We start from the raw sequence: 27,977 nt of genomic DNA, 5'->3' as shown, positions 1-27,977 counted from the left end.
AATCTTATAATGGGATTCATTAAATTAAGTTGTGGTCATCCATCTATTATTCATCTCACTGGATCCATTTAGACCTTGTGGTGTTACAATGGCTTGGGCCTCTTCATTTTAGCACTTCTTCAGGGAAGATTGGGTTTGTTTTCCTTGGAGCAGAGGAGGCTGAGGGGGGACATGATTGAGGGGGGACATGATTGAGGTGTACAAAATTATGAGGGGCATAGATAGGATGGATACTAAGGAGCTTTTTCCCTTCGTTGAGGGTTCTATAACAAGGGGGCATAGATTCAAGGTAAAAGGCGGGAGGTTTAGAGGGGATTTGAGAAAGAACTTTTTCACCCAGAGGGTGGTTGGAGTCTGGAACTCACTGCCTGAGAGGGTTGTGGAGGCAGGAACCCTCACAACATTCAAGAAGCATTTGGATGAGCACTTGAAATGCCATAGCATACAAGGCTACGGACCAAATGCTGGAATATGGGATTAGATTAGACTGGGCTTGATGGCCGGCGCGGACACGATGGGCCGAAGGGCCTCTATCCGTGCTGTATAACTCTATGACTCTATGACTCAAGCATATACACAAAGATATATTGGAACTTATTATGCTTTTATTATTTTTTAAAAATCCTTGAAGGTGTCCAGATGAAAATCTCTCAATATTCAGTTACCTTGCCTTGGATAATTTTCCTTGTAGCAATGCATCCTCTGAGTATCCTTTGCTGGCAGGAAGTGCAGTTCCTTGGTTCAGCTGGAAGGACTTGGATCTCTGTGGCGTCTACCTGTTATGCTGGCATCTTCCTGAGGCAGGTGATGCTTGGTCCCGTTGCCTGCTTTATGCCAGACTCAATTTAGTTGTTTTGGGTCTGGAGTGGGACCTTTTAGCGGGTAAATCCCTTTTTAATGAGGGAGAATTTGCCTGTTAACATTGAAGGGAAGGACAATGTAGCTGATTTGCACTGGATAGAGTACAGCATACTTAATTCCTCATTCTGAGTGTTTTTAATGTGGTTACACTTCTCACAGTTCTCGAGGTGAGCGATATGTAAAGGCCTCGCCAACAAAGAAAGACAAAATGTGGTCACAGGTGTGTTGCTTAACAGGTTAAGCAGTCTTAGAACAGAGGCCCACAAATAGTTAGATTTGGTAGACTTTGATGTTAATGTGAGTGTGCTCTTTTAGCATGTTTGTTTTCCTTGTTATTTGGGAGATCTATAAAGTCTTTGGAAGGAGGACATGGTGTCCTTTTCCTTAATGTCTTCTGGTATTTTGAATACTTGAAGCTCTTTGCATCAGGATCTGATGTCTAGATCACCGTATTTGGTGGACATCACCTTTTCCTTTTTCAAAAAAATATTAATTTTGATTTTCTAGGTTGGCTATCTAGAGACAAAGCGCTCTGCTGTCAACAGTTAGCCCTCCATTAGTTATATCCAGACTTCTGCCACCCATGCAACCTATTTGATGTTTGCCAGCTGTAAGAGAATAAAAGCCAGTGAGCACTTATCTCTTTTATTCCTTATTTCTTGTAATGTTTGTTGAGCGTTCTTCACCAGGTCTGCCACAATCACACTTGGGAAAGGGCTCTCTGGTGCAGCTGATTTTCTAGCTTGGCCCCCTGATGCAACCGATTTTGCAGTTTGATCATGTTGTTGCAGCTTTAAGATGGACTTGTTGCCTTTGCACGCTCGTTTTTCTTTATAAGTACTTTATTTCCAGTCTTGCCAGAGCAGGCAGAAAATGATCCCCATTGCTGGACCAGTCTGCAGGTTCTCTTTCCATCCGCAGGCTCTTGTTATACCAAGGAATATAACTTATTGTTTGGACCGATTCTGGTAATGATACATGCGGCCCATTATTTTGTTGGTTGCACTTACAAACCAAAGTAAAGACTGCTGCAACCTATTTTGAGTATGTAATGGAGTCATTGTGAGTTTTACTTTTTGGATTGGGCTGCCAGCCAAGGAGACACATTAAAAGGTCACCTAGTTGGGCTGAGGTGAGGCGAGCAAAATTACTCATATCTTCTCCGACTCTGGAAATAAGAGCAAAAGGTGAAATTTCGCAACGTTTCCACCAGCAATAAATATTGTAAATAAATTGCAATACCAGCTGAAGTCTCCATCCTCTCCCCTCTTCTCAAACACCAATATTAGTAGTCTAAACAAAACTCATACTTTTCACAGGTAAGAAAAAGCAGTGTAGCACATAAAACTGGAGAGTTGGCTAGCACCCTGCCATAATTCCAGTATTGTTAACCATAAGATGTCCATAAATGGGGACACTAAGAGGAGGTGGAGGCTGATGTTCAAAAAGAGCACATGGGATTAAGTCCCCTTTAAAGATTGTAACAGGTGCAACCTCACCATCCGAAGCTTTGGTATTTTTTCCTTTAATTGGTGAAAGGTGCATATAGAGGCTAAGTCCAAGTCAGAGACTTTCTGAACCTTGGAAGTCCTCTTTTCAACCATCGGTGTAAGCAGAAAAGAAGGGAGGAACATAGCTCGAAGACCTTTGAAGAGGTAGTGGTTCAACATCAGTCTCAAGAAAAATATCCTAACGGCCTTGCATTTAAAGGATGGAGAACCAAGGATGGTAGCCATAAAGGCTGTTGGTTGTCCATCTCGGATAAGTAGATGAGCAAAACGTGCTAATTCCCTGACTGAGGCATTAACATCCCACCTCCAGATTGTCTGTCAAAATGCCAAAGATTTTATCAAAGATACTGAAAACTGACTTAGTAGTGAAGTCGAAGTGGAAAGACCCCAAGCTGTAAGTTAGACTGTTTGAAAGCAGGATGTAGATTACATGAGGAGGGTCCCCAGAACCTACAGCGCAAGCATGTTAACACGGAAGATGGCAGTTTCAAGAGTGTCTCAGTTCCTTCCTGATCAGTATGGTATAAGATTAGGTTCTAAAGATCATATCTTTCTGATAACAGGCATCAGTGCTGGCTTCTACCAAAGCCACTGCTGACCTTGCACACAAACTTACAGCCCACCTAAAGATGTAGAGCTGCCTGAATGTCAGAAGAAAGGTAGAAGAGCTAAAAGGCAGAGTCTGCTTTTAGATTTTAACCACAGTTAGACTTTGCAAAGTGCTGTCTTCTTCATGCTAGTTTTCTAACTGCTGTCAGACCTGTTTGGTATCAGCCTCTTTATTTAGGTTATAGACACAAAAAAGTGAACAAATGACTTGTGATGAAAAGCACTTAATGAGATCTACCATTGACATCTGAGTATGTGGTCTTCGATAGAGACCAACCTGAACTTCCCAGTGGGAGATATATATCTCCCAGTCGTATGTGGAGAACATAAATGAAGAAAACAAAACCAAAAACTGTAAGGTGGGTTTACAGATATTGTGTACAACTGTTGAACATATTTAAAATGCTCATACATCCACCTTCTCCACAGTTTCTAACATTAGTTTATCCGCTAACTGGTTTCTTTTGCTTCTTACTTCACTCGTCAATACATTTTTGTAATTTTTACACATTAAGATTAGTCATGACAGCAGGAATTGAGTACTTCAGGGAGTAGCATACTCTGGGAAAAAAGCCTTTAATAAGAACATATAAAGCACTATAAAGGAGTTTGCTGATGTATTTGTGGACTGTATTGCTGAGACCGTTCTTGTGAATTTGATCTTCATTGTAACTATGGGTGCAGTTATACACTATTAGTGTAACAGTAAAGAGGTTTCCACTTTGTTGCAAAGATAGAGTTGGTCTGTAAGTATGGGTTTTCTAAGAGATCTAACTGGAGTAATGGATATGAAAACTATGTAAACACTTCCCAATGTACACACAGGATAAAGATTTCACTAATTGATAAACCATTTAATAATTTTGTATAATGGCAAATTAACAATTTTTAAAAATAATAAATGCTTTGCTGCTCTTCAGGCAGCTACAAGAAACAAAATAGCGCCATGACACCAGAATATTAAAAAACACTTTCGAGTGAACATCATGTTTGGAAAAAAAGAGTGCACATCAGCTCACCAAACCTAAAATGAACTTGGGAGCAATTTGTTTTCAATTTGCTTTGTGGAGTATAAATGCACCTGTTATTTCAAATATTTTAGGTAAATCATGATCTGATCTCAAGAATTGATTTTAACTATGTGATTTGCACTGCAGTAGATGGTCTTGAAGGTGAGATTTAGGAAATCTAAAATCGGTTTAATCAAAGTTTACTTTCAGTGAGTTCCATTGTATATTTTAGATTTATGTGCAATTTAGTTTTGTTGTCTCAATGCCCACAGGGTCTCCCTGTAAATTATTAAATTGCTACGGTACAAATAAAATACATGTATTTGTTAATAAATACAAATCACTTTCCTCTATATACCCTTAAACCAGGAGGGAAGGTCACTATGCTACATCATAATCAGCTTCACAAGAAACTTTTCACAAGAAACTTTTGGATCCACAACTACTTATTCTGATTCAGCAATAGCAACCAGGAAAAGAGATAAGGGTTTTTACAAGTAGGATTTACATTTAACTCTTCTCATTCAGCATAATTGACAATCCGTTCAGGTAATTGGTACAAATCAATTTACATCTTTAACCATTTCTTGTTAATGCCTGCAAAGCTTTTTCCAGGATGCTTATTTGCTTGATAACACTGAGTCCCCCAAATGCTAACCCCCACCCAAAACAGTTCTGAAACAAGAATGAACAATAAGCCTCTTTGCAAACAATCATCCTTGCATTCCACAAGAAAGGAAACGGACGCTCTGTTGACGCACAAGCAGTCATCAGAACACTAAAAATAGAACTCGTTACAGTGACATACATGCTGGGCAAATGTCAACAGCTTCACGACTCTGACAACCCTATCCCTACTTGCTCAGCTTATATTTTCCTTTTAAAAGCTGAAATAAAAGGATCAAAACATTTACTTCTTTTCTGACAGAAAAGAAACATGAGGCAGTTAATTCAAATTTAGTTTCACAAATGGTAGAAACAGCCTTTATGAATTATTCAGTTGCGGGAGGTGCAATGAACAGGAAGCACCTTTTTCCCACCAATAAAAATACACGCACGATTTACTTCCCACATGGAAATTTTTTCTGACTTGTTATGTATCAAATTAAGCACATTCGATACAAGTGAGCTGGAAACAGCACATGCAACCTCAACAATGAAACTAATGTTTCACTAACAGAACATGGGTTTTATTTAACTATGCATCTGTCATGAATACTTCAAACTGCAATACTACAATGCAATATTTATAATCCTGCCAAAAATGGAGACATTACATTTATTTCAACTCTGCTATTAAATAACCAGTTGCTGACACAAAACTGTATCTAAAGCAAAAAGTAATCACATTTCTAATAGTAAAATAAAACAAAAAAGTTTGGCAGATACGAGAAATAAAAAAAATCACATTGGTGCAGTGAGAGATTCTCTTCTGGAGATTAGGTTAAAACAATTTATTGAGGCAGAGTAATGAACTTTACTTTCCAACTGGCTGATCCAGGAGTGTTTCACACCGACAATGGGCGAGGAAAGGAGAAAAATGTTGTGTTTCCCAACAGTGCCATCCTTCATCTTCATAAGCACAAAACTTACCAAAACTAATATCAATCATCATTGGCTTTATGTTACCAAAGTCAAATGTGAATTATTCTGGTGTTTAAGTGCCTCTTCTCAAAAAAATTAGGAGCTAAGGGAAAAGCAACCAAAAAAAACTTTACTGGGACAAATTGTTGTATCATGCATCACATTCACTTACATCCAAAAAAGACCACAAGGGCATCATACCTGGCACAGCTCTCGTATCAAAATAATTCAAATTGATTTAAAAATAAATGAAAATCTGTGACATCTACAGTCAACTACTAAAATTCACGCTGGTTAGTGCTCCCCAGAAAATTCATCATAGAAAAGGCATTGCCCTGTCTGAACTCTTAACTTCCCCGCTTTATGTGTACACAGATGAAATAAGGAAAAGATGACTCAAAAGTCAGAAATAGTTCCAAGATTATAAGCGACCTTTGTTCTAATAATGTCAACTGATATAAATGTATACAAAAACCAAACTACCAGAACAAAAATAACCATATGATATTATTAAAACAGATTTATCAAACAAGGCTTACTACAGGAAAGCAATGAACTGGAGAAACAAATCACATTCTATTCACACATGAGTAATGGACTAGCAACTAGCTGTAGTGAAGCTTATATAACATTGCCATGATCTCTAATATGGATAATGCTTAAGCTCAGCCCAGCAACTTTTGAAACTAAACATGATTTTTTTTTAAAGATTGGAATGATTTAAACAAAAAGTGCTAAGGAAAGCTTGAGATTTTTTTCTCCAACTTTCTTGCTTGTAAGTAGTGTATTTCTGTCATTCATTTCATTTACAGACACAATCAGCAGCAGTACAGCTGTTCAGTCCTCACTAGTATAATGGTCGCATGTTGAATCTCTTGTGGTTAACATTTTATTAACTCCATCCATGGAAAGTTTAAAAAGTTCTCGGATAGAAGAATAATTTTTAAGCGTATAAATAAAAAGACTTGCATGTATATTGCGCCTTTCACGACCTCAAGATGTCCCAAAGCACTTTACAGCCAATTATTATTTTTGAGTGCAGTCACTGTTGTAATGTAGGAAACGCGGCAGCCAATTTGTGCACAGCAAGGTCCCAAAAACAGCAATGTGATAACAATCAGATAATCTGTTTCAGTGATGTTGGTTGGGATCCATGGGATCTTTTACATCCACCTAAGAGGGCAGACGGGGTCTTGGTTTAACATCTCATCCAAAGGCACCTCCTTTAGTGCAGCATGCACTCAGTACTGCACTGGAGTGTCAGCCTAGACTTTGTGCTCAAGTCTCTGGAGTGGCACTTAAACCCCCAACCTTCTGACTCAGAGGCGAGAGTGCTACCCATTGAGCCACAGCTAACACTATTTCAATTACGGACACAAACAGCAGCAGTACAGCTAACAAATAAACAAATGAAAGGATAGGGTTGCTGTAATTGCCATTTATAAGTAAATGAGCAATAGTTCAAACTTCTTGCAGCATCTGACCCATTTATATAGAAAGAAGAACTAAGTACGAAATCCCTCAATACAGCAGGCAGGTTGTAATGAAAAGGCTTTGCTTACCTGCATACATATGGTAAGTAAGCCGCTCAATCAGTTTTATAACAGTTCCAGCTTTGATAATGGGAATTCCCGATTTGGATTGCACATTCTCCTCAAACACAATGTTCTCCTCAGAGTCTGGCTCAGCAAACCTGTACACTTCAGGACTTGGGAGCCTAAGTGGTTCCTCTTTTTCCTCTTGTAGCATAGTGGCATCCAACATTCTCTCCAGTGTACTACGATATTGTAAAGAAATTAAAGCCGCCATCCAGTTATTCTTTTCCTCTGCTGATTTGGCAGCAAAAATTACACTGTTTTCATCCTTCAAGATAACTTCAAAAGCATGCTTGTACTCATTAGTGTCATCTTTGTCATTGATCTGTACCTTACGCATGAAAAACTTCTCTTTGAGACGATATTCTGCATAGCTACTGCCAGGCAACCTAGGCTGACAGTGATTTGATTTACAGCAAATCATCAAGCCATCAAATAGGAATATGTGTCTTTCATGTTTTGCACCCACACGCGTGAGTGTCCCTTCCATAATAAATTCATTACAGCACTGTCCAATGTCCTTGCCTTCCCAGCCATCAATGTTTTTCTGGATCTCATTCATTTTCTTAATTGCCAGGTGTTTGCTTTTCATTTGTTGATTATAAAAGCGACAGGCAGACTCACTGGAAGAGAAAATAATGCTCTAATTATGAAACTTCAATATCTTAATGCTGAAGGATGAACTCATTTGTCTGTGCATTGGTGCAGACCACTTTATTGTTCTGTGAAAACTGCAAACTTTTGCACAATGCACTTAGGAAATAGAAACCAATATTTAATATAATATCCAGTTTTCATGAGAAACTATTTTATCAGTTTAAAAATTATATATTTCCTTCAGTTTAAAAATACTTTATTCTTTATGCAACCCACTAGCACATTTCATTCTTTAGCCAGGAGAATCCAGGCCACAGATTTCACTTGGGCTACTGTCAACAATGCTCGCGATTGGTCAATAGGAAGCATACTCCTGCATGGTGGGCCACTCCTGCTAGTTTTCCCTTTCTTCCTGGGAAGGCACACTCTGCTGCAATACTGAAGTATTCCACCTAGCAGACCAAATGAGAAAGCAAATTCACGCACGGTGGGTCACTCTGGAATTTAAGCTTTGGCTCTCTGCTTAGATGACCATTGTTTAACAACTTGAACTGCCTGTTGTCTCATTTGTTGCGCTTAAAGTAGTGATAATTTGTTGCACTTAAACAGTGAGCAGAACAACTCTATTCTGATTCGTCTCATCAAAGGAAAAACAAAAGAAACACAATTAAAACAAAAACTAAGATAGGTACATCCACCTATTTCTTAAGGGGCAGTTAGGAGTACAGCAATGCAGAACGTTCTGTTGAACATTTTCATGGAATGCCGTTAATTTTTAAAACCATTTCAAAAAAAGCCCACCGTTTAAGCAATTCCTTTTAAAGTTTCACTGCTTACCACCTGATGCTCAGCAAAGTCGTCATGCTCATAATCAAGATGCTGCTCAGTTTTAGCTTCAGTTGTACAAGTAACTTAAGCGCATAAAACGTTTCGAACAAAAACAAGCTTTTTGCACCTGACGTCACTTCCTGTGTAAAGAGCAGGCCTTCCACTAAAGGCGTCTATTGTTGTTCTTTGCTAACAGCAAGAGGAAATGGGAACAACGGGAACTTACAGATGTGGCCAATCAGGAAAAATTCAGGGATGAATGGAAATTGCTTACCTCAGCCTTCTCTTCGCAAGGCTTTTTGAACAAATCCTTTCCATACTGCTCTGGAGGATAAGAAGAGCTGTTATGGCTTGTTTTAAGCATTCTTTGTCTTCTTCATCTTCACTTTTCTCTTCTAATTGCTGTTGTTATAAGGAGGTGGGAAAGAATGAGTAAGATTTTAAGCGGTTTATAGCTGTTAGAGGGGCACATATGAATAAGATGCAAACAGATACTCGTGAAGCAAGGAACAACATCCTAGGGTTCACCAAGACTATCAACATGTTTGTTTATCGCCATCAACTAACAAGAAATTCATAATCTTCAATACACTGAACAGTTTTGAATTCAAACCAATTGATTATAGAATTTATGAAGAATACCGTATGAATGACCAATCTTTATTCTACCTTGATGACAACAGGTGCCTGCAGCATAAAAATAAATTTCAGTCAAACTTAGGCAGAGCAAGCAATTCCCATAACAAATTGTCAGGAATTGAAAGATAATAAAATGTCAGTTGTGCAGTTGCTTTGTTTTCTGTAACGATCAGCTTCCTTTTTTTGTATTAAGCAACTAGGCTAAATAAGGCACCAGAGCATGATATCCTTCAAGCCAGCATACATAGGGAGGCTGGCAATAGTTGCTATGACATTGAGGCTGTGGCAGCTAATATGTAAATAAAACCCAGGATGCAAGTCACATCCCTCAGTTATAGAATGACAATCTTTAAGGACCAAGCAAATCCAGTAAACTTAAATATTATCTGCAGCAAAGTTAAAATCATTGCATAGTATGCATTCTGCCACTGGAGAAGAACGGTCATATTTTTTCCCTTACAGTTAAATGCTTCATTATCTTTTAAAACAGCTACAACATACACTGAGCATAAATTTTATACATAAACAGATATTTCTCTTGCTTTAGGGTAATTTTTCCATTTTCCCATTCTGATTTTTCCTTTTCTATTTTCATGTCATCAGTCTTTTCTTAGTTTTGTCTTTTTGTTTTTTATACACTATTCCTTATATCTTGTGTTTTTAAATCCATATCTTATTAAAAATCTTAGGGGTGATTTTAATCCCCAAGAGCGGGTGGGTTGGGAGCGGGTGGGAGTTGAAAACAGTTGTTTTTCTGGGTCGCAACCACAAAATTTTCGGACTTTGCATTCCCAGTGGGAAGCCTGTACTTTTACGCCCCGACATTAAACCCGGAAATAAAGCCGGGTTGCGGTCACGACCCAAAAAACAACTATTTTCAACTCCCCCAACCCACCCATTCTTGGGGTTTAAAATCACCCCCCTTGTGTCTGTGCACACTTTCTGTCTGCACAACTTGACTTCCTGTAGTCATGCTTTTGTCTCAGTTCTTTTGTAATGACTAAATTTATCCATTAAATTGTCTTTTGAGTCTTTTAATGCAGTCATTAAAGATTTTACTTGATGCATGAGCCTCGTTTTGAACTTAATGTCTTTGCCTAGGGCTGTGATTGTGTTAGGTGAATGCAGATTGTTCAGTCTGAATGTGTGTGGTGTACTTAATTTCCCATGATACATCAATAACAGTCAACTGAACTGATGGAATATTTTTCTTTAATTGTTAGCAGTTTCTACTCAGTTGTTCTTCAAAATTATTTGAAGAAAAGCTAGGCTTAAAGGATACAGAAGAGTGCAATCAGAATAATTGAGGGGACGGAGGGATTGGATTATGAGGAGTGATTATGTAAATTGGGCACATTCTCTGGAAGAGAGAATGTTGAGAGGTGATATGATTGCTGTTTTTAGGATTCTATAGGGACTAAATAATATAGATCATGACAAACTATTTCACTTTATCCATAATGGTAGAACCAGAGATCACAACCTGTGCTTGAAGGGGGGTAAATTTAAAACTAATCTGCAGAAACAATATTTCAGCGTGCGGGTGGTCAATCTATGGAACAGACTCCCTAGGGAGATGGTGGAAGCAGTTAGTATTGATTCATTCAAATGCAAATTAGATAGCTTTCTTTCAGGAAACAACATTTTGAGATACAGTATATAAGTAATTTGGGACATGACATGTCGTAAGTGCTTGGGAGGTAAAAGATGACTTAAGGACCTTTGGTTCCCAAAGCTCCCCACCACTGGAAGCATATTAAGTTGAAAGAGAGACAATTTCTTTCCTCATCCTAATTTTAATTGATTTTTCAAATAAAAGTTAAATTTTGAAACAAACAGAACGCCTCTAATTATCTTACCTGCATTACTTTGACAGTTAGAAAATGTGAACATTCTAATTGCTAGCATCTGTGTGAGAGTCAGATATGGACACACACAGTCTGGGGTAGGTGGGGGGAAGGAAGGAAGAAGCATACACTGTCTCTCCTCATCCTAGTTTAATATCTATAAAAAACACAATCTGAAAGCATTTTGAAAGCAAACAAAACCTATGAATAGGATGACTTATGAAATAAACATGGGGAATCACAGCATGATTTGAATTTGGATTTAAAAAACAAGTACCAATCTTTTGGGATTCAGATGTGGACCCACTCTTTGGGTAAAGGATCCTTGCATTTTCATAATACGTGTGTTATATGTGTACGTGTACTTTGCACTGTACTGACAGTTCTTGAAACTCTTCAGCATCACCTCCATTTGCTATCCGAAAACAGGTCCCCCTACAAAGAGACGCTTTAAAAGCTTTGCTTGACAGTCAACCCAATCTCAAATTCTTAGCCAAGGATATTAGTAACTGGAATGAGTGTCTCAATTAAACATATTTTCAAGAGTTTTGTCGTGTATATGATGTTATCTACCTTAGCAAGCAAGAAGTAATAAACAACAAGTAATTAACCTTAAAAACTCACTTTCTTAAAATGTTTTATAAGCCATATATCTTACCAAATTTGACCAGATCCAAGTTGAAAGTATGGTATATTGTATTGAAATTCTATTTAAGCCACTTTTGCATTGAACATTAAAACAATCTCTTGTTCCTTCGCCACTTATTATTCAGTTGGCTTTCCTGTTACGCAAGTATCAAGTATCATTTGCAATGTGAACCTATCAACTATCCTCTATTATAATCCACTTCTCACTTAGAGGTTTTGTTCACTAAAATAAATTGTACATGCCACTCCTAACACTTTCTTATCGCATTGAAACATATCTAAAGTGGTTCAGAAATGAATTACATTCAAATTTCAGTGATTGTTTTGTAGGCAAATATAGCAGACATTCTGCAGCAGCAGCATCTCACAAATAGCAATTAATTAATGACGAGTTAATTTTTTTTTAAAATGGTAATGGTTGAGGTAATTAGGTTGGTCAAGACACTGGCAGCACTCCCCGCTCTTCTTCAAATAGTGTCCCAGGATTTCCAACATTCATCTAAACCACCGGAACTGGCAGATGAGATGTTGATTTAAATGTCTTATTCAAAGGATATCACCTCCATGAATGTAGTATTCCCTCAGTACTGCAGTGTCAGCTCAAGCTTCTGATAAGGAGGTTATGCTCTAAAGTCCCTTAACTACAACAACTTGTATTTATATAGCACCTTTAATGTAAAGAACATTCCAAGGTGCTTCGCAGATAGGGGTAGAGGCAAGAGGGCTACCAACTGAGCCAAGCTAAAACATACTCTCTATTCTTTACCTTGTTTTTGATAAGGAACTACTGAACACAACATTACTGAATAAATAGTTCAGACATTGTTAAAATTAGAATGTTACCAAAGATAATTGAACTCCTCTTATGCGAGCAAAGTTTGTTATACAAAAAAATGTTCATGTGGGAAAATGGTATGTGGCAGCAACACAATTAAAGAATTCAGATTATGAGAGAACTACAAAATCAAACCTTGAACAGTTTGTCAAGTAACTTGAATCAAGAGACTATACTTACACATTGTAACACATTTTATTTAATGTCATATAAATAATTGTGATGATTTGACAGTTTGATTGTCATAGCGAATTTGCTTATATGGCCATATATTGAAGACAGGGGCACACATTTGGAGAGGGTGCAAAGGAGATTTACTAGAATCATACCAGGGATGAGATTCTTCAGTTATGTGGAGAGACTAGATAAGCTGGGATTGTTCTTGTTAGAACAGAGAAGGTTAAGCAGAGATGTAATAGGTGTTCAAAATTATGAAAAGTTTTGTTAGGTAAATAAGGAGAAACTGTTTCCACCAGCAGGAGGGTCGGAAACCAGAGGGGACAGACTTCAGATAATTGGCAAAAGAACCAGAGGGGAGGGAGATGAGGAGAAAAATGTTGGATTCCTTCTATGTGTTCATATACTTACAAGAGGAGAGACCTTGCTAAATCTAGTTATGAGTAACAAAATAGATCAGGTAGATGACTTAAATGTGGGTGAGCACCTTGGAAGCAGTGGCCTAATAAGATAGGAGTTAAGGAAAATCTTAACACAAATACAAGGGTACCTGATTAGAAGAGGGCAGATTTTAGAAAGATAAGGAGTGAGCTAGCTGAAGTAAAATGAGAAGAAAAATTGGCACACTGTTGATTAACAATGAAATATTTTTTTTTAAAAGGTGACTGTAACAGTGCAGAATAAATATGCATTTAAAAATGACTACTTCAAGTTTCCGAATGCCATGGATAAATAGAGGTTGGAGACAAATGAAAATTGTGCATGAATGGGCCTGTAAGCATGATTAAAATGATAAAAATAAGAGCGAAATGAACAAAAAAGGAAAGAGGTTAAGAGAGGAATCAGGAAAGCAAAGGGAGTACGAGGAGAGAACCTCAAAATATATTAAAAACAGTAAAGTACTCAACAAATACATCAGTAAAAAGAGAATTGTTAAAAGTCAGATAAGACCCCTAGATTGGCCAGTGAGTTAGCAGAAGATAAACAACGTGCATTTATGTAGCGCCTTTAACATAGTAAACATAGAAAATAGGAGCAGGAGTAGGCCATTCGGCCCTTCGAGCCTGCTCCGCCATTCAATATGATCATGGCTGATCCTCTATCTCAATACCATATTCCCGCACTCTCCCCATACCCCTTGATGCCGTTTGTGTCCAGAAATCTATCTAGCTCCTTCTTAAATATATTCAGTGACTTGGCCTCCACAGCGTCCTGTGGTAGAGAATTCCACAGGTTCACCACCCTCTGAGTGAAGAAATTTCTCCTCATCTCAGTCCTAAACGTCCAACCCGGTATCCTTAGACTGTAACCCCTTGTTCTGGACCCCCCAGCCAGGAGAAACATCCTCCAGTCAGTCTAGCCCTGTCAGAATTTTATATGTTTCAATGAGATCCCCTCTCATTCTGCTAAACTCAAGTGAATACAGGCCGAGTAGACCCAATCTCTCCTCAGACGACAGTCCTGCCGTCCCAGGAAGCAGTCTGGTGAACCTTCACTGCACTCCCTCTATGGCAAGTATATCCTTTCTTAGGTAAGGAGGCCAAAATTGCACACAGTACTCCAGGTGTGGTCTCACCAAGGCCCTGTATAACTGCAGTAAGACATCCTTGTTCCTGTACTCAAATCTTCTTGCAATGAAGGCCAACATACCATTTGCTTTCCTAACTGCTTGCTGCACCTATATGTTTGCTTTCAGTGACTGGTGTACAAAGACACCCAGGTCCCTTTGTACATCAACATTTCCCAATCTATCACCATTTAAATAATACTCTGCCTTTCTGTTTTTTTCTTCCGAAGTGCATAACTTCACATTTATTCACATTATACTGCATTTGCCATGTGTTTGCCCACTCACTCAACTTGTCTAAATCGCCTTGAAGCCTCTTTGCATCTTCCTCACAACTCACGATCCCACCTAGTTTTGTGCTATCAGCAAACTTGGAAATATTACATTTAGTTCCCTCATCCAAATCATTGATATACATTGTGAATAGCTGGGGTCCAAGCACCGATCCCTGCGGTACCCCACTAGTCACTGCCTGCCACCCCGAAAAAGACCCATTTATTCCTACTCTGTTTCCCATCTGTTAACCAATTTTCAATCCATGCTAGTATATTACCCCCAATCCCATGTGCTTTAATTTTGCACACTAACCTCTTATGTGGGACTTTATCAAATGCCTTCTGAAAATTCAAATAAACCACATCCACTGGTTCTCCCTTATCTATTCTACCAGTTACATCCTCAAAAAGCTCCAGTAGGTTTGTCAAACATGATTTCCCTCTCATAAATCCACGTTGACTTTGTCTAATCTCATTGATATTTTCTAAATGCCCTGTTAGCACATCCTTTATAATAGACTAGCATTTTCCCTACTACTGATGTTAGGTTAACCGATCTGTAGTTCACTGTTTTCTCTCCCCCTCCTTTTTTAAATAGTGGGGTTACATTTGCCACCCTCCAATCTGTAGGAACTGTTCCATAATCTATAGAATTTTGCAAGATGACAACCAATGCATCCACTATTTCCATGGCTACCTCTTTTAGTACTCTGGGATGCAGATTATCAGGCCCTGGGGATTTATCGGCTTTCAGTCCCATTAATTTCTCCAGCATTATTTTTTTTACTAATACTAATTTCCTTTAATTCCTCCTTCTCACTAGTCCCTTGGTTCCCAAGCATTTCTGGGAAGTTATTTGTGTCCTCTTCTGTGAAGACAGAACCAAAGTATTTGTTTAATTGCTCTGCCATTTCCTTGTTCCCCATTATAAATTCTCCTGTTTCTGACTGTAAGGGACCTAACATTTATCTTCACTAATCTTTTTCTTTTTACATACTTGTAGAAGCTTTTATAGTCCACTTTTATGTTCCTTGCAAGTTTACTCTCACACTCTATTTTTCCCCTCTTAATCAATCTCTTGGTCCTTTTTTGCTGAATTCTAAACTGCTCCCAATCCTCAGGCTTGCTACTTTTTCTGGCAACTTTATATGACTCCTCTTTGGATCTAATATTATCCTTAATTTCTTTTGTTAGCCATAGTTGGGCCGCTTTTCCTTTTGTGTTTTCGCGCCAGAAAGGAATGCATAATTGTTGCAATTCATGCATTCGTTCCTTAAACGTTAGCCATTGCCTATCCAACGTCATGCCTTTTGATGAAGCCAACTCACTCATATCTTCGTAGTTTCCTTTGTTTAGATTTAGGACCCTAGTTTCGGATTGGACTACTTCACTTTCCATCTTAATGAAGAATTCTATCACGTTATGGTCACTCTTCCCTAAAGGACCCCGCACAACAAGATTATTAATTAACCCCTTCTCATTGCACAATACCCAATCTAGGATAGCCTGTTCCCTGGTTGGCTCCTCAATGTACTGGTTTAAAAAACCATCTCGTATACACTCCAGGAATTCATCCTCCACAGTATTATTGCTAGTTTGGTTTGGCCAGTCTATATGTAGATTAAAGTCACCCATGATTACTGTAGTACCCTTGTTACGTGCATCTCTAATTTCCCGTTTGATGCAGTTCCCTACATTACCACTACTGTTTGGTGGCCTATGGACAACTCCCATCAGTGCTTTCTGCCCCTTAGTGCTTCTTAACTCCACCCAGACTGATTCTACATCTTGATTTTCTGAGCCAATATCCTTTCTCACTATTGCTCTGACTACATCCGTAAAAAGGTCTCAAAGCGCTTTACAGGAACAATATCAGACAGAATTTGAAGCCGAGCCACATAAAGAGTTTTTGGACACGAGACCAAAACATGGTACCAGAGGTAGGTTTTAAGGAGCGATTTAAAGGAGGAGAGCTAGAGAGGCGGAGTGGTTTAGGGAGGGAATTCCACAGCTTAGTGGAAATTGGGGGGATATTTAACAAGTACTTCATATCAGTGTTTACAAAAGAGAAGAATATTGGCAAGAAGGTAAATCCTTAAGGTTAAAAGTGAGATGAGAGATATAATAAATAAAAGGAAAATATTAGAGAAGTTAATCAAGCAAAAGGAGGACAAAATACTGGGACCTGACAAATACATCCAAGGATCCTGAAGGAAATGGGAGAAGCAGAGGCTCTAGAAATTATAATGAGTGCGGATATGTGGCGGATGTCTGGAGAGCAGCCAATATACCTATTTTCAAAAAAGACAGAGCTAACCAAGGCAATTTAACACCTGAATTGGAGCAAATTTTGGAATTTTTAATTAGTGATGAAATTACTAAATATCTAGATGAGAAAGTAATTACAAGTAGCCAACACACATTTTAGAAAGGAAGATCATGCTCGACAAACCTGGTAGAGTTCTTTTGAGGAGGCGACAGATATGGTGGATGCGGGAAATGCACTGGATGTAGTGTACAAGGACTTTCAGAAAGCCTTTGACAAGGTACCACACAGGAGACTATGGGAGAAGATTGAGGGGTATGGAATTAGGGAAAAGGTACCAAATTGGATTAAAAACTGGTTAGAAGGGAGGATACCGAGTAGGAGTTAACGGCAGTTCTCAGAGTTGTCGGAAGTGGGTAGCGGTGTCCCACAAGGTTTTGTTCAGATACATACCTGTTTTGGGGTTTCTCTATTGTACCGTGCTAAGTTCTATACCAAAGTTGGTCCATTTATTACATTCTGGAAGACCAACAGCATGATACATTTGGAGCTTTAAGCAAATATCTGAACACGCATTAGCAATCCCTTACCTTCAAGGTGTGTAACAAGTGCATCAATGATGCCCTAATAGTCACCTTTTTTTTCAAGCTGTGGCTAAGTGGAATTCTATTACTCAATCTATTGTAGGTTTTACAACTGACAGTTTTCAGAGTTTTGAGAGACAAGTTAATTGTTTAATAAATAACTATTTATCACATTTGTTACTTTATCTTGTCTATCACAACAGTATATTAATGTTTATATATTTTGTCATTTATTATTTATCTGTGATTTGTGTTTCAAATAAATAGAGAGGCCTTAGAGAGGCTGCAGAAAAGATTTATTAGAATAGTTCCAGGGATGAGGGACTTCAGTTACGTGGATAGACTGGAAAAGCTAGGGTTGTTCTCCTTAGAGTAGAGAAGGTTGAGAGGAGATTTGATAGAAGTGTTCAAAATCATGAAGGGTTCAGATTAAGTAAATAAAGAGAAACTGTTCTCATTGACGGAAGGGTCAATAACCAGAGGTCACAGATTTAAGGTGATTGGCAAAAGAACCAAAGGCAACATGAGAAAAAACTTTTTTACGCAGCAAGTAGTTATGATCTGGACTGCACTACCTGAAAGGATGGTGGAAGCAAATTCAATTGTGGCTTTCAAAAAGGAATTGGATAAATACTTGAAGGGAAAAAATTTGCAGGGCTATGGGGAAAGAGCGGGGGAATGGGATTAACTGGATTGCTCTTACAAAGAACCAGCATGGGCTTGATGGGCCGAATGGCCTCCTTCTGTGCTGTAAACAATCTATGATTCTATGATAATAATTCTTATTCTTACCTTTAGAAGTTCAAAATAATGCAGGCAATGGTAAACAGGTGCCAGTAACAGTCTGGGAAGAACATACTGCACTGCTTCTTTGAAACCTTCACCTATTGACTGAAACATATCAATTAATCTTGTAGAATGTAGATTACATTTGTAATTACTTGTGTAAGAGGCAGATTTCAAGCTATTTGCGGTTGTGGAAAAGCTCTTACCTGTAAGTAGAATGCAGCACCTGGCTTTGATAGAAGGCTGAGAAAATGATCATGAAAGCCAACCCGTAGTATGTCCTGTGCATAGTTTTCATAAGGATCAAATGCTAACTCCTGAAAAAAAGTCAAATATAGCTGCCTGTCAATACATTAGGAAATAATCTCTTTTTTTTACTAATCATGTAAAATATAAGGTAAAGAGTAAGTATTCTTTTTATTTTTGGGCAAGGCAGAACACACCTGCAAACAAAACAAATCAGTCAAACTGAAGAGCAGCTTTAAGCTGATGAATCCAGAAACTAGTATTTTGTGAAGGTGTTGGGATTACTCCATGTAACTACTCTTCAGCTTCTTTTAACTAAAGCTTTTGAAATTAGCTCAGGAGTTCAAAGCCAACCTCATAGAATCAACCCCCTTAATTGTACCTGATGTTTTCAAGAAACAACAATATTCCAATGTAAGTAAAACTGCAAAATTATCCAAACTCTTTCAAAGTGTGATTCTACAGTTTGAAACACTTTCATTGTCTAACACACTTAATGTTACAAAACATCCCAAGATACTTCAGAAGGGAGAGTGGACCCTGGAGGAGTCAGGACAAGAATTAGGGGAAGTGATCAAAGGAATGGTCAAGAGGGTTTTGAAAATGGGTGGAGATGCCGTAAGAGAGAGAAATTAGGAAGAAAATTCTGGAGTGTAGTGGCATGATGACTGAAAGTTCTACCATCAATGCTAGAACAGAGGGCAGAGGAGATGCACAGTTGACCAGATTCTGAAGGGCAGAAGTATGAATTGAAATGTAGGGCTGGAGGAGTTTGCAAAGATAGGAAGAGCAAAGCAATGGAAGGATTTGTAAACAAGGCTGAGGATTTTAACTCAATACACAGGTCAGTGAGGATAAGTTTACAGTTGAGCAGAACTTAGTATGAAATCAGATGTAGGCAGCAGAGTTCTGGACCAAGCAAGTGGGAGGAAAACTTTACCGAGAATCATGTAGGAACAAACACTATAAATTTCAAGTGCTGTGTCAGATTCAGCTGTGACTTTGAGATAAACTGTGCCTTTGGAATTTGATTATGGTCTGCTGGATAGCCACTTGAGTGACCTTGCAACGAGGAGGCCTGAGGAAAAAAAATTTTTCAAGTACAGATGCATATGCAAGGGCAGCAATTGAATACAAACTGCTAAAACAGAGGCATTTTTAAAGACTTTTGGAGTTGACAAAAGAAAACACCCTGTATTAGTAACCTTTTAGCAAAGCCTCAGCAATTTTACATGTACAAACCAAAATGGTTATGTGAGTTCCAGTGTCAACTGGAGTCATGACTTTGTCTTAAGGATGGCCTGGATCCAGAAAAGCCAGATCATTAGGTGTGGGCTGGGACCCAAGACAGATACAATATGAAACTCACTGGCAGGCACCTCAAGCTATCTTGTGCCTTGTTGCACTTAATGGTGTTTCAACACTAAATGGGAAGGAATGGTGTCAAATCAGTTAGTACCAAGAGAGCGCTGCTGTCAGAGCAGAAATGAACAGCATGGCACTAATAACTGATGCTGCAGTTAAATTCAGAACAAATTTGTGATCCAAAATAGTTGATGTCAGTAACAAGATGTCAGCAAATATAAATGGTACCAAAATATCAATTGATGCCAGAAAATCAGCAGAATTATAGTACAGTAGGTACATTTTCACTGACATGAAAAGCAAACTGATGTCTTGCAGGCGTGGCATCCTTTATATAGTGTGCAGTAATGGGAAGGGTGACCAACACTGGCAACATCCCAGACATTGTAATGTCTTGGAGACACTGTCTCATCTGCTTTTTTCCCTTAGTAAATACACACATATTCACATTGAGAACTAGCAGTGTGTGAAGAATATGTGGAACTAAGAAGAATGTGACAGATTCTTTGGCATTAAGCTTAGCTGTACTCAGTTCAACCAGTATGTGATTAGGTTAAGCTGATCAATGATTAGCAGCTGTATCTTGTTCAGCCTGCAGGTAGAAACTAGAGTAATGAGTAATGTGACATTCCAAGACAACCAACTAAAAGCGTGATATCCAAGCGCTTGAAGAGTGAATATATAAGTTTGTTAAGTAAGAAGTTCAGAACTCAAGGAAGAACCAGAAAAAAAGAAATTAAGTTCCCCTATGCCTCTCATAAAACATCAGAACAGGAGGCCAATGGTTCACAAAGAACCGAAACAGAAGAATATTATGGAAGACTAAAATCGCTGCTATATGGATTTGGGCCCCAGGGAAATATGGCATTACAGGTATTCCAAGACCATGATGTCACTGCATGACAAAGGACTACATAGTCCAATGGAGTACCACTGGACAAATTTCATAGTGCATGTCCTTATTTGGCAGGTTTTCTGGATGTCTGCAAAGATTTGGAGATGGAATGCCTTGGTTGAAGAAACACCTCTTCTTAACAGCCAGGATATCAAGTGGAAGCTGTCTGGGTCAGGGTGAAAGACTTGACCAGGCAGCTACAAATGGAAATCTCGTCTGTGGGGCATCAAGATCTGGAAGGCACTGCTTTAAGGCCAGTATGGGATTACCGGAACCACCACTGCACTTTAGATTCATATTTTGTGAAGTACTCTAGGGCCAGGGAAAGGGAGGGAACGTCTATCCAAACATTCACCAAAGAAAAGGAGAGACCATTCAGCTCCATGTTGACTTGTCCTCGAGCAGAAATAGGAAAATCACGATCATGATGCAAAAACATCAGTTTAAACAATTGATGCTGGCTTGTTTTCAGTGACTGACATGAAGTGAGAATGCTGTGCACAGTCCTCTATTACCATATGTGTCACTGAAGACAGCATTATGCACACAGTATGCTCCAAAGTTGCATCTGATAGCCAGTCTTCAAACAAAAAACAGACAATCAAAAGCAGGAAGACACAGTAACTGTAAAGATTTATAATCCTTTATGACCAAAAGATGTTCCTGGCCATTTCTGGATGGATCATCCATTTCTGTGGCTGAACTATGACCTAACAAAGTACATCAACCATTGCATGCCCAGCTACTCAATCTGCCTTTTAACAGGGAGCTCTCAAGATCCAATCATCCAAATAAGGACAACCATGTATCTGCTGTAGATGTAGATAGGTTGCAATTATATTTTACCAGCACCTTGTGGCTAAAAAAAGGCCTGTGGAGAGCACCCTGAATTGCTAGCTGTGATGTCAAAATTCTTGAGGACAAGATCAATGTCATTTGGAACTAGGCATTGTTTAGGTCTACTGTAGCCAGGCAACTCTTGGATACACACCCTGGATGATCTGAAGCAGTGTTACTTTTCTGAGCATTTCCTTTTTGAGGAATTTGCTCAGGGGTCAGATTCAAAAGTGGACATAAAGCACTGAACTTTTTGGAACCACTAAATACTGGGAGTATAGTTTTCTCCTTATCTGATGTGTCAGAGCCTGCTTGATTACTACAAAGGACAAGAGATTGTTGACTCAAATACTAGCATTACCACCTGTATTGTAACTATCAGCATTATCAGTGTTACTTAGAATTACCCAACTAGTCACAGCAAAGAACACCACAAAGAGGCAGAGGCTTTGTTTGGGGGGTGGGAGGTGGGGGGGGGTATTCTTGTTTATGGTCTTCGAGATGCAATCACCAAAAGTGTCACCACCAGTCACAAAGAGGCCTGCCACAAGGTGGCCCATTAGGAAAGAGTCACTACAGTATAGCCAGGGCTGGACTTTACAGAGCAGGGCTTATGTCTAGCTGCCCTGCTGACTGTGATCTGATTTAGGCTGGGGTAATATATACTATACAGGCTCAGAGATGCCAAGCAAAAACAAGGAATAGCTAGTGACACCGCACTGGTCAGCTGGTAGTACAGCTTTGAGTACGAAGATGATAGGTTCCTGCCATATACGAGGACTTAGGCCAACACTCCAGTGCAATACAGAAAGGAGAATTGCAATCATGGAGGTGCTATCCTTCAGATGAGACGTGAAACCAAGGCCCGTCTGCCTGATTTGGCGTTTCAGCTGGATGTTAGGATTGAACGGCACTAATCAAAGGAAAGCAGGGAATTTTCCCCAGTGTTCTGGCCAATATTGCTCCCTCAATCAACATCACCACCAGAAAACAGTCATTGCTTCTCATTGCTGTTCGTATTATTTGGCTACATAATATCACTGCATAACATGTTTTGGAATTTTGTTGATCATTTTGTCACAGAAAGGATTTGGAAAAGAGTTGCATTTAAATGTTGGCTTTTAAAGTAAACTAACTTTACACAGGTTTAAAAAGAAAGGCCACAGGCACTTGGAGAATGTGTACTGAAGCCAGACATTGACAGTTACTCAGAACCATCAAAAACAATATGGGAGTCATCGTCAGATCTCAGGAAATCCAAGCAAACATTCTCACTTTAAGGGATTGGAATGCCCTGGATGATCTTCCCATTCAGGTCTGCATGAAGCTAGTTTCAAAGGGGTGGCTGTGGTAGTAGGCTTGATTAGCAGCTCTTTGGGCCAACCCATGGACTGGGGGGTTGGAAGGGAGAAGAGTCAGGAACTAAGCCCCAACTTCATGTGGGGGCAGTGGTGAAGTGAAGAAAGACCCTCGTGTTGATAGTCAGGTTTTTCTGAACCAATAGGTTGCAAAGTAGTTAGGTCCAGCATGGTTGCAAGAAGGTTAGAATGCAGGTGGTAGTTTGAAGTTATTCTGTTTAAGTTAAGCAAGATGGCCCACTGATGTGGGGAAGCATAGCATGTTCATTATTTTGTATTATTACACACAGCTAAGTTGCACTGATTGAGATAAGTAAATCTGATCATAATTATTGCTTATATGTTTGTGTGTAATGCACTGCCTGAAAGGGTGGTGAAAGCAGATTCAGTAGTAACTTTCAAAAGGGAATTGGATATATACTTGAAAAGTAAATATTTGCAGGGCTATGGTGAAAGAGCAGGGGAGTGGAACTAATTGGATAGCTCTTTTCAAAGAGCTGGCACAGGCACGATGGGCCAAACGGCCTCCTTCTGTGCTGTATGATTCAATGTGTGCTGTGAAATAAAGCAGCTTCATGATTCATATCTCACCTTGTCTCACCAAGCATTTGCGCAGTCCACCCTCCAAGAGATTGAAAAAGCATAAGTGCAAAAGACACAAACTGCAAGTTCAGATCACAAGGGGACACTATTGTTACATCCCTGCGTTACACTATTATATCGTTAGAAACGCCCTGATACATGAAACGTTCAGACCGCTGACAAGAGTGACTAGTACAGCTGTACCCTAGAGAATATAGGAACAGGAGTAGGCCACTCAATTAGACTATCTAAGGCAAGATCCTAAACTTATGACACTGTACTTGAAAGTAATTCATGTGCTTTGAGATGTTTCTGAGAGATGATAAGCTGCTTTTTAAATGCATCTTTGTTTTTCTTTTTTCTCTCTGTAACGAGGTGGCTATAGAGATGGGCAGCTCAATCCTTAGCTGTCATATGTGGGATAGCACGAAGGCTCTGTTTGACCTTCAGGCATTTTCACCATCTGTGAGATGCCCAGATTCCACCCAATGAAGGTTATCTGCAAAGGTATTGTCTACAGCATCTGCTGGAAGCCCAATCTGCAAAGTCAAGCAAATTGGTACAACAAGGCCTACTGGCTAAAGGATTAAGCTCCTAAGTTGGGGGGAATCCATCTCAGTTTGTTCCTGCAGTGATGCAGTCTTTTAAGAGGTCATCGAGCAGCAGCAAAGGAAGCTCCTAATTAAGCCTTGCTTAGACAGAGCTGGGATGTCCACTGCGAGTACGAAAACAGTCTAGTTTTGGGGGCATCTGATAATTGTGGTATTTGAAAAGCAGATAGAAAAAGTCCAGTCTTCAAATGTGGGAATTTTTTTTTAATATAAAGGCATTTGTGAAATGGTCCGTGTCTGTGGGGACTATAAATGTTGCCTGTATTTGGGCTGTTTTAATGCATTTCTGCTTTGCCAGGCCATTGACAAGCAGGGCGAGTGGCAACTTAGTATTACAGACGTCTATTCAGGTTAAGTGTCGTTATGAACTTCAAGGACTTTGGGGTTTTTATTTGTTTTGGAAGAGTGATTCTGAGTTTAAATAAAGTTTTGTATTCTAGTGAAATCTGCTGGGGTTGCCATTGCTTCCACTAATTTTACTTCTTAATAAACCTAATTTGTGGTTTATAGCCTGAGATATACTGTCTGTGGAGAGATAGGAAAGTATAAAGGGTCTCGTATCAGATTCAGTAAAACTTTATCAGCAGCAAAAAGGGTTATTGTTCATCCTAGGTGCGCTACTTCCACATTACTTCACACATAAGGCCACTTTTCAATTGACAGGAAATAGTGGCTTGCCTGTAGCAGTACATTGCACTGAGCATGAGAAAAAAAATCTGGAGAATACCAGAATCAGAACATTGATCAGTGCCAGAGTGAAGCATCAGGCATCACAGCAACAGTTGGTGCCAATAAGACAATTTTTCAATTTAGATTTGCATGTGATGCACTCTTCAGAGATGACCTGGAAGCACTGAAAATGGTTATGTAGATCTAGACTGAAAAGCCAAGACAAATTTGGCAGCATTAGAAGTCGAAACACCAAGAGCGATCATGACGATTAGATAGTAAATGCATGCCCACTTAAAACCTGATTTTCCAGACATAATTTTTTTCAATTCGACAAATTTGAAAGAAAAAAATCTCAAAACTGCTTGAAATGGACTAAAATTGAAAAAAATGAAACAGACCTACTACAATATGAACACTGTGCAAGCCAAAACATTTTCCTGCTTGAGTAAAACAAACTGAAGCCTCTCAAGAACGGTGCACATTTTATGCAACATGGGAGCAGGAAAGGTCAATGGGTGGCATTTTCAACACTTAACAATGAAACTCTAAAGGCAAATCATCCTTTATAAACTTTATCAATTCACGATGGCACTCATGTTCAACCCCCTTCTAAACTGCATTGATTCAAGAATTAATTTCTCCCATAATTTGGCTTTAGACACTTTTGAGATGTAACGTGTTTGTTTTTTTTTCTCTTTTTCCTTTAGCAAAGGTACTAAATTCAGTTTGTATTATAACATAACCACAGTCCAAACCAGATATTTTTTCTATGGATATTTTCTTCCCCACTTTGCGTAAGACGAGGTTAAAAATCACATTTTATTTTTACTTAAAAACTGCGCCTTTTAGTACATGTTGTTTACCTATTAATATAGGAAATTTAGATCATTGTTACAAAAAGATTCAATTGAAAAGTAATTGGGTCAGGTAAGAACTTTGTTTTTGGTTTCACAGCTTACCTCAGCTAAGTCTTCAAAACAGCTTCCCACTAATGGATGGGGGCTACCTTCGCCTGTCATTTCCACAGTATCTTCAATTAAACCCAATAACTTCACAGTCAACTCGTGGATATCCACAATACGACTAAATATGGTTTCTACATCCTGTGAGAAGACAATGATAAAATCTTAAAAATAAAATTGCTCAAGATCCACAAAAGAAACTGCAAACTAGGAATACAGGCAACTTTAGGGTTTACTGCCGAAGATTTATGCACCAACAGTCAACGGCATCTGAGTGTGCAAGGCAATGAACAACTTGTGAGTTGGCAAGGCTTTTCATTAGTAAGAGCTGTTTCTGAAGTAAATGTCAAAGCTGTTGGCGAATGTCTACTTTGAGATATAAAATGCTCAGCATCCAGATAACAAACTATATTTCAATTCATTTTATTCCTCTCCGTTACAATAATTTTAAGAATGGCGATGATGTAGATGAAACTCTAAAATTCTCAAGAATTTTGGCTAAGATCAAATAAGGCTGTTGACTACACTGCCAAGAGTTTGATGACCCCTCTAAACAAAACCAGAACTTTCAAGATAACAGTCTTGAGAAGCAATGCAATTGAGTGACTTAAAAGCAGGGGAACATTTGGGAAACAGCTCCCACAATATAATTAGGTTCAGTGTAAGGACAGAAAAGGAAAACGTCAAGGATAAGGGTGCTTGACTTCAAAAGAAACAACTTCATGCGATAAAAGGGGACCTTAATGAGATTAAATGGAAGAAAAAAATAGCAAACAGCTGTAGATCAGCAATGGAAAATAATTAAACAGAAGATGGAAAGAGTACAAATCAACTTTATTCCAGTAAGGGAAAAAGCAAGTGCATCAAAGGCTGGGGTTCTATGGATGAACAGGGAAATTAGGATAAATTTGAAGCTTAAAAGAAAGCATTCAGTGCTCACTGGACAGATAATAAAAATGAAATCCAGAATAAATGAAAAGGAAAGCTACAAAAAAAAGGGAGAGTAGAAAGGCTAAGATGGAGTTTGAGAGAAAATTAGAAAAAAAAGGGCACGAGAAAGGCTTTTTATAGGCACACTAGTTGTAGGAGGAGTAGGGCCATTAAGAGATGAAGAAGGCAAGCTTGTAATAGAGTGAGGAAGTGGCAGAGATACTAAATGAATAATTCACCTCAGTTTTCACAGTGGTGGTGGACATTAGGATTGCAGAACCACCGAAGATAGATGTAGATCAGTTATTGGAGGTTAGTTTTCAAAGAGAAATAATGCCGAAGAGTTACTCAAATTTAAGGTAGACAGATCATATGGACCTGATGATTTACATTAGAGGATCCCGAGGCTCTTGTTACAGATTTCCAAAAGTTTGTGGAAAGGAAAGTTGTGCCAGAGGAATGGAAGGTGGCAAATGTGACACCTTTCTTCAAGAAAGGAGATAAACCAGGAAATTATAGGCCAGTTAGTCTTCAGTTTTTGCCAAAGCACTGGAGCTATAATTATGGGATGAACTTACGAAGCACTTGGAGAAACACAACTAATGCAGACCAGCAAGCAGAGATTTCTAAAAGGCAGGGGGTGCTTCACCAACCTTCTAGAATTCTTTAAAGGAAGAGATAACAGAGGGTAGATGTGTTTTACATGGATTTTGAAAAAGTATTTGATAGAGTACCACATATGAGACTTATACCAGATAAAAGCACATGGATAAAGGGTAATGTTGCCACTTAGATAGACAGATGGTAGGAGGGCAGAAAGCAAAGGATAGGGTTAAAAGAAAGTTTCTCAAACTGGAAAGATGTGGTGAGTAGTGTTCCACAAGGGTCAGTGTTGGGGCCACTCATTCAGGTGGTGAGGGAACCAACATGACGAAGTAACCTACTTGACTTTGTCAACAACTACTACTTGCATTTATATAGCACCTTTAAAGTAGTAAAACGTCCCACGATGCTTCACAAAATTTGACACCGAGCCACATAAGGAGATATTAGGACAGGTGGCCAAAAGCTTGATCACAAGAGGTAGGTTTTAAGGAGCATCTTAAGATAGAGGTTTAGGGAGGGTATTCCAGAGCTTAGGAGGCCGGCCAGGATAACATTGGAATAGTCCAGTCTAGAGCTAACAAAGGCATGGATGAGGGTTTCAGCAGCAGATGAGCTGAGGCAGGGGCGGACACGGGAGATATTAAGGAGGTGGCAGTAGATGATCTTGGTGGTGGATGTACGAACTCCTCGATTT

At 39.0% G+C, this 27,977-nt stretch overlaps 1 protein-coding gene across 2 annotated transcripts in view; it reads right to left on the bottom strand.

The window, feature by feature from the left end:
* Positions 1 to 27,977, bottom strand: part of LOC137324688 (son of sevenless homolog 1) — a 246,303-nt gene that overhangs the window by 56,456 nt on the left and 161,870 nt on the right. For both annotated transcript variants that reach the window (XM_067989282.1, XM_067989283.1), the window contains exons 6-10: positions 25,745 to 25,888; positions 18,426 to 18,536; positions 18,226 to 18,324; positions 8,870 to 8,997; positions 7,138 to 7,793 (exon numbers count right to left, since the gene is read on the bottom strand). In XM_067989282.1, coding sequence (XP_067845383.1) covers positions 7,138 to 7,793; positions 8,870 to 8,997; positions 18,226 to 18,324; positions 18,426 to 18,536; positions 25,745 to 25,888 — 1,138 coding nt within the window. The remainder of the gene's footprint in view (positions 1 to 7,137; positions 7,794 to 8,869; positions 8,998 to 18,225; positions 18,325 to 18,425; positions 18,537 to 25,744; positions 25,889 to 27,977) is intronic.

This window comes from Heptranchias perlo, chromosome 8 (genome assembly GCF_035084215.1).
Source record: "Heptranchias perlo isolate sHepPer1 chromosome 8, sHepPer1.hap1, whole genome shotgun sequence".
NCBI lineage: Eukaryota > Metazoa > Chordata > Chondrichthyes > Hexanchiformes > Hexanchidae > Heptranchias > Heptranchias perlo.
This window is presented reverse-complemented; position numbering and strand designations above follow the sequence as displayed.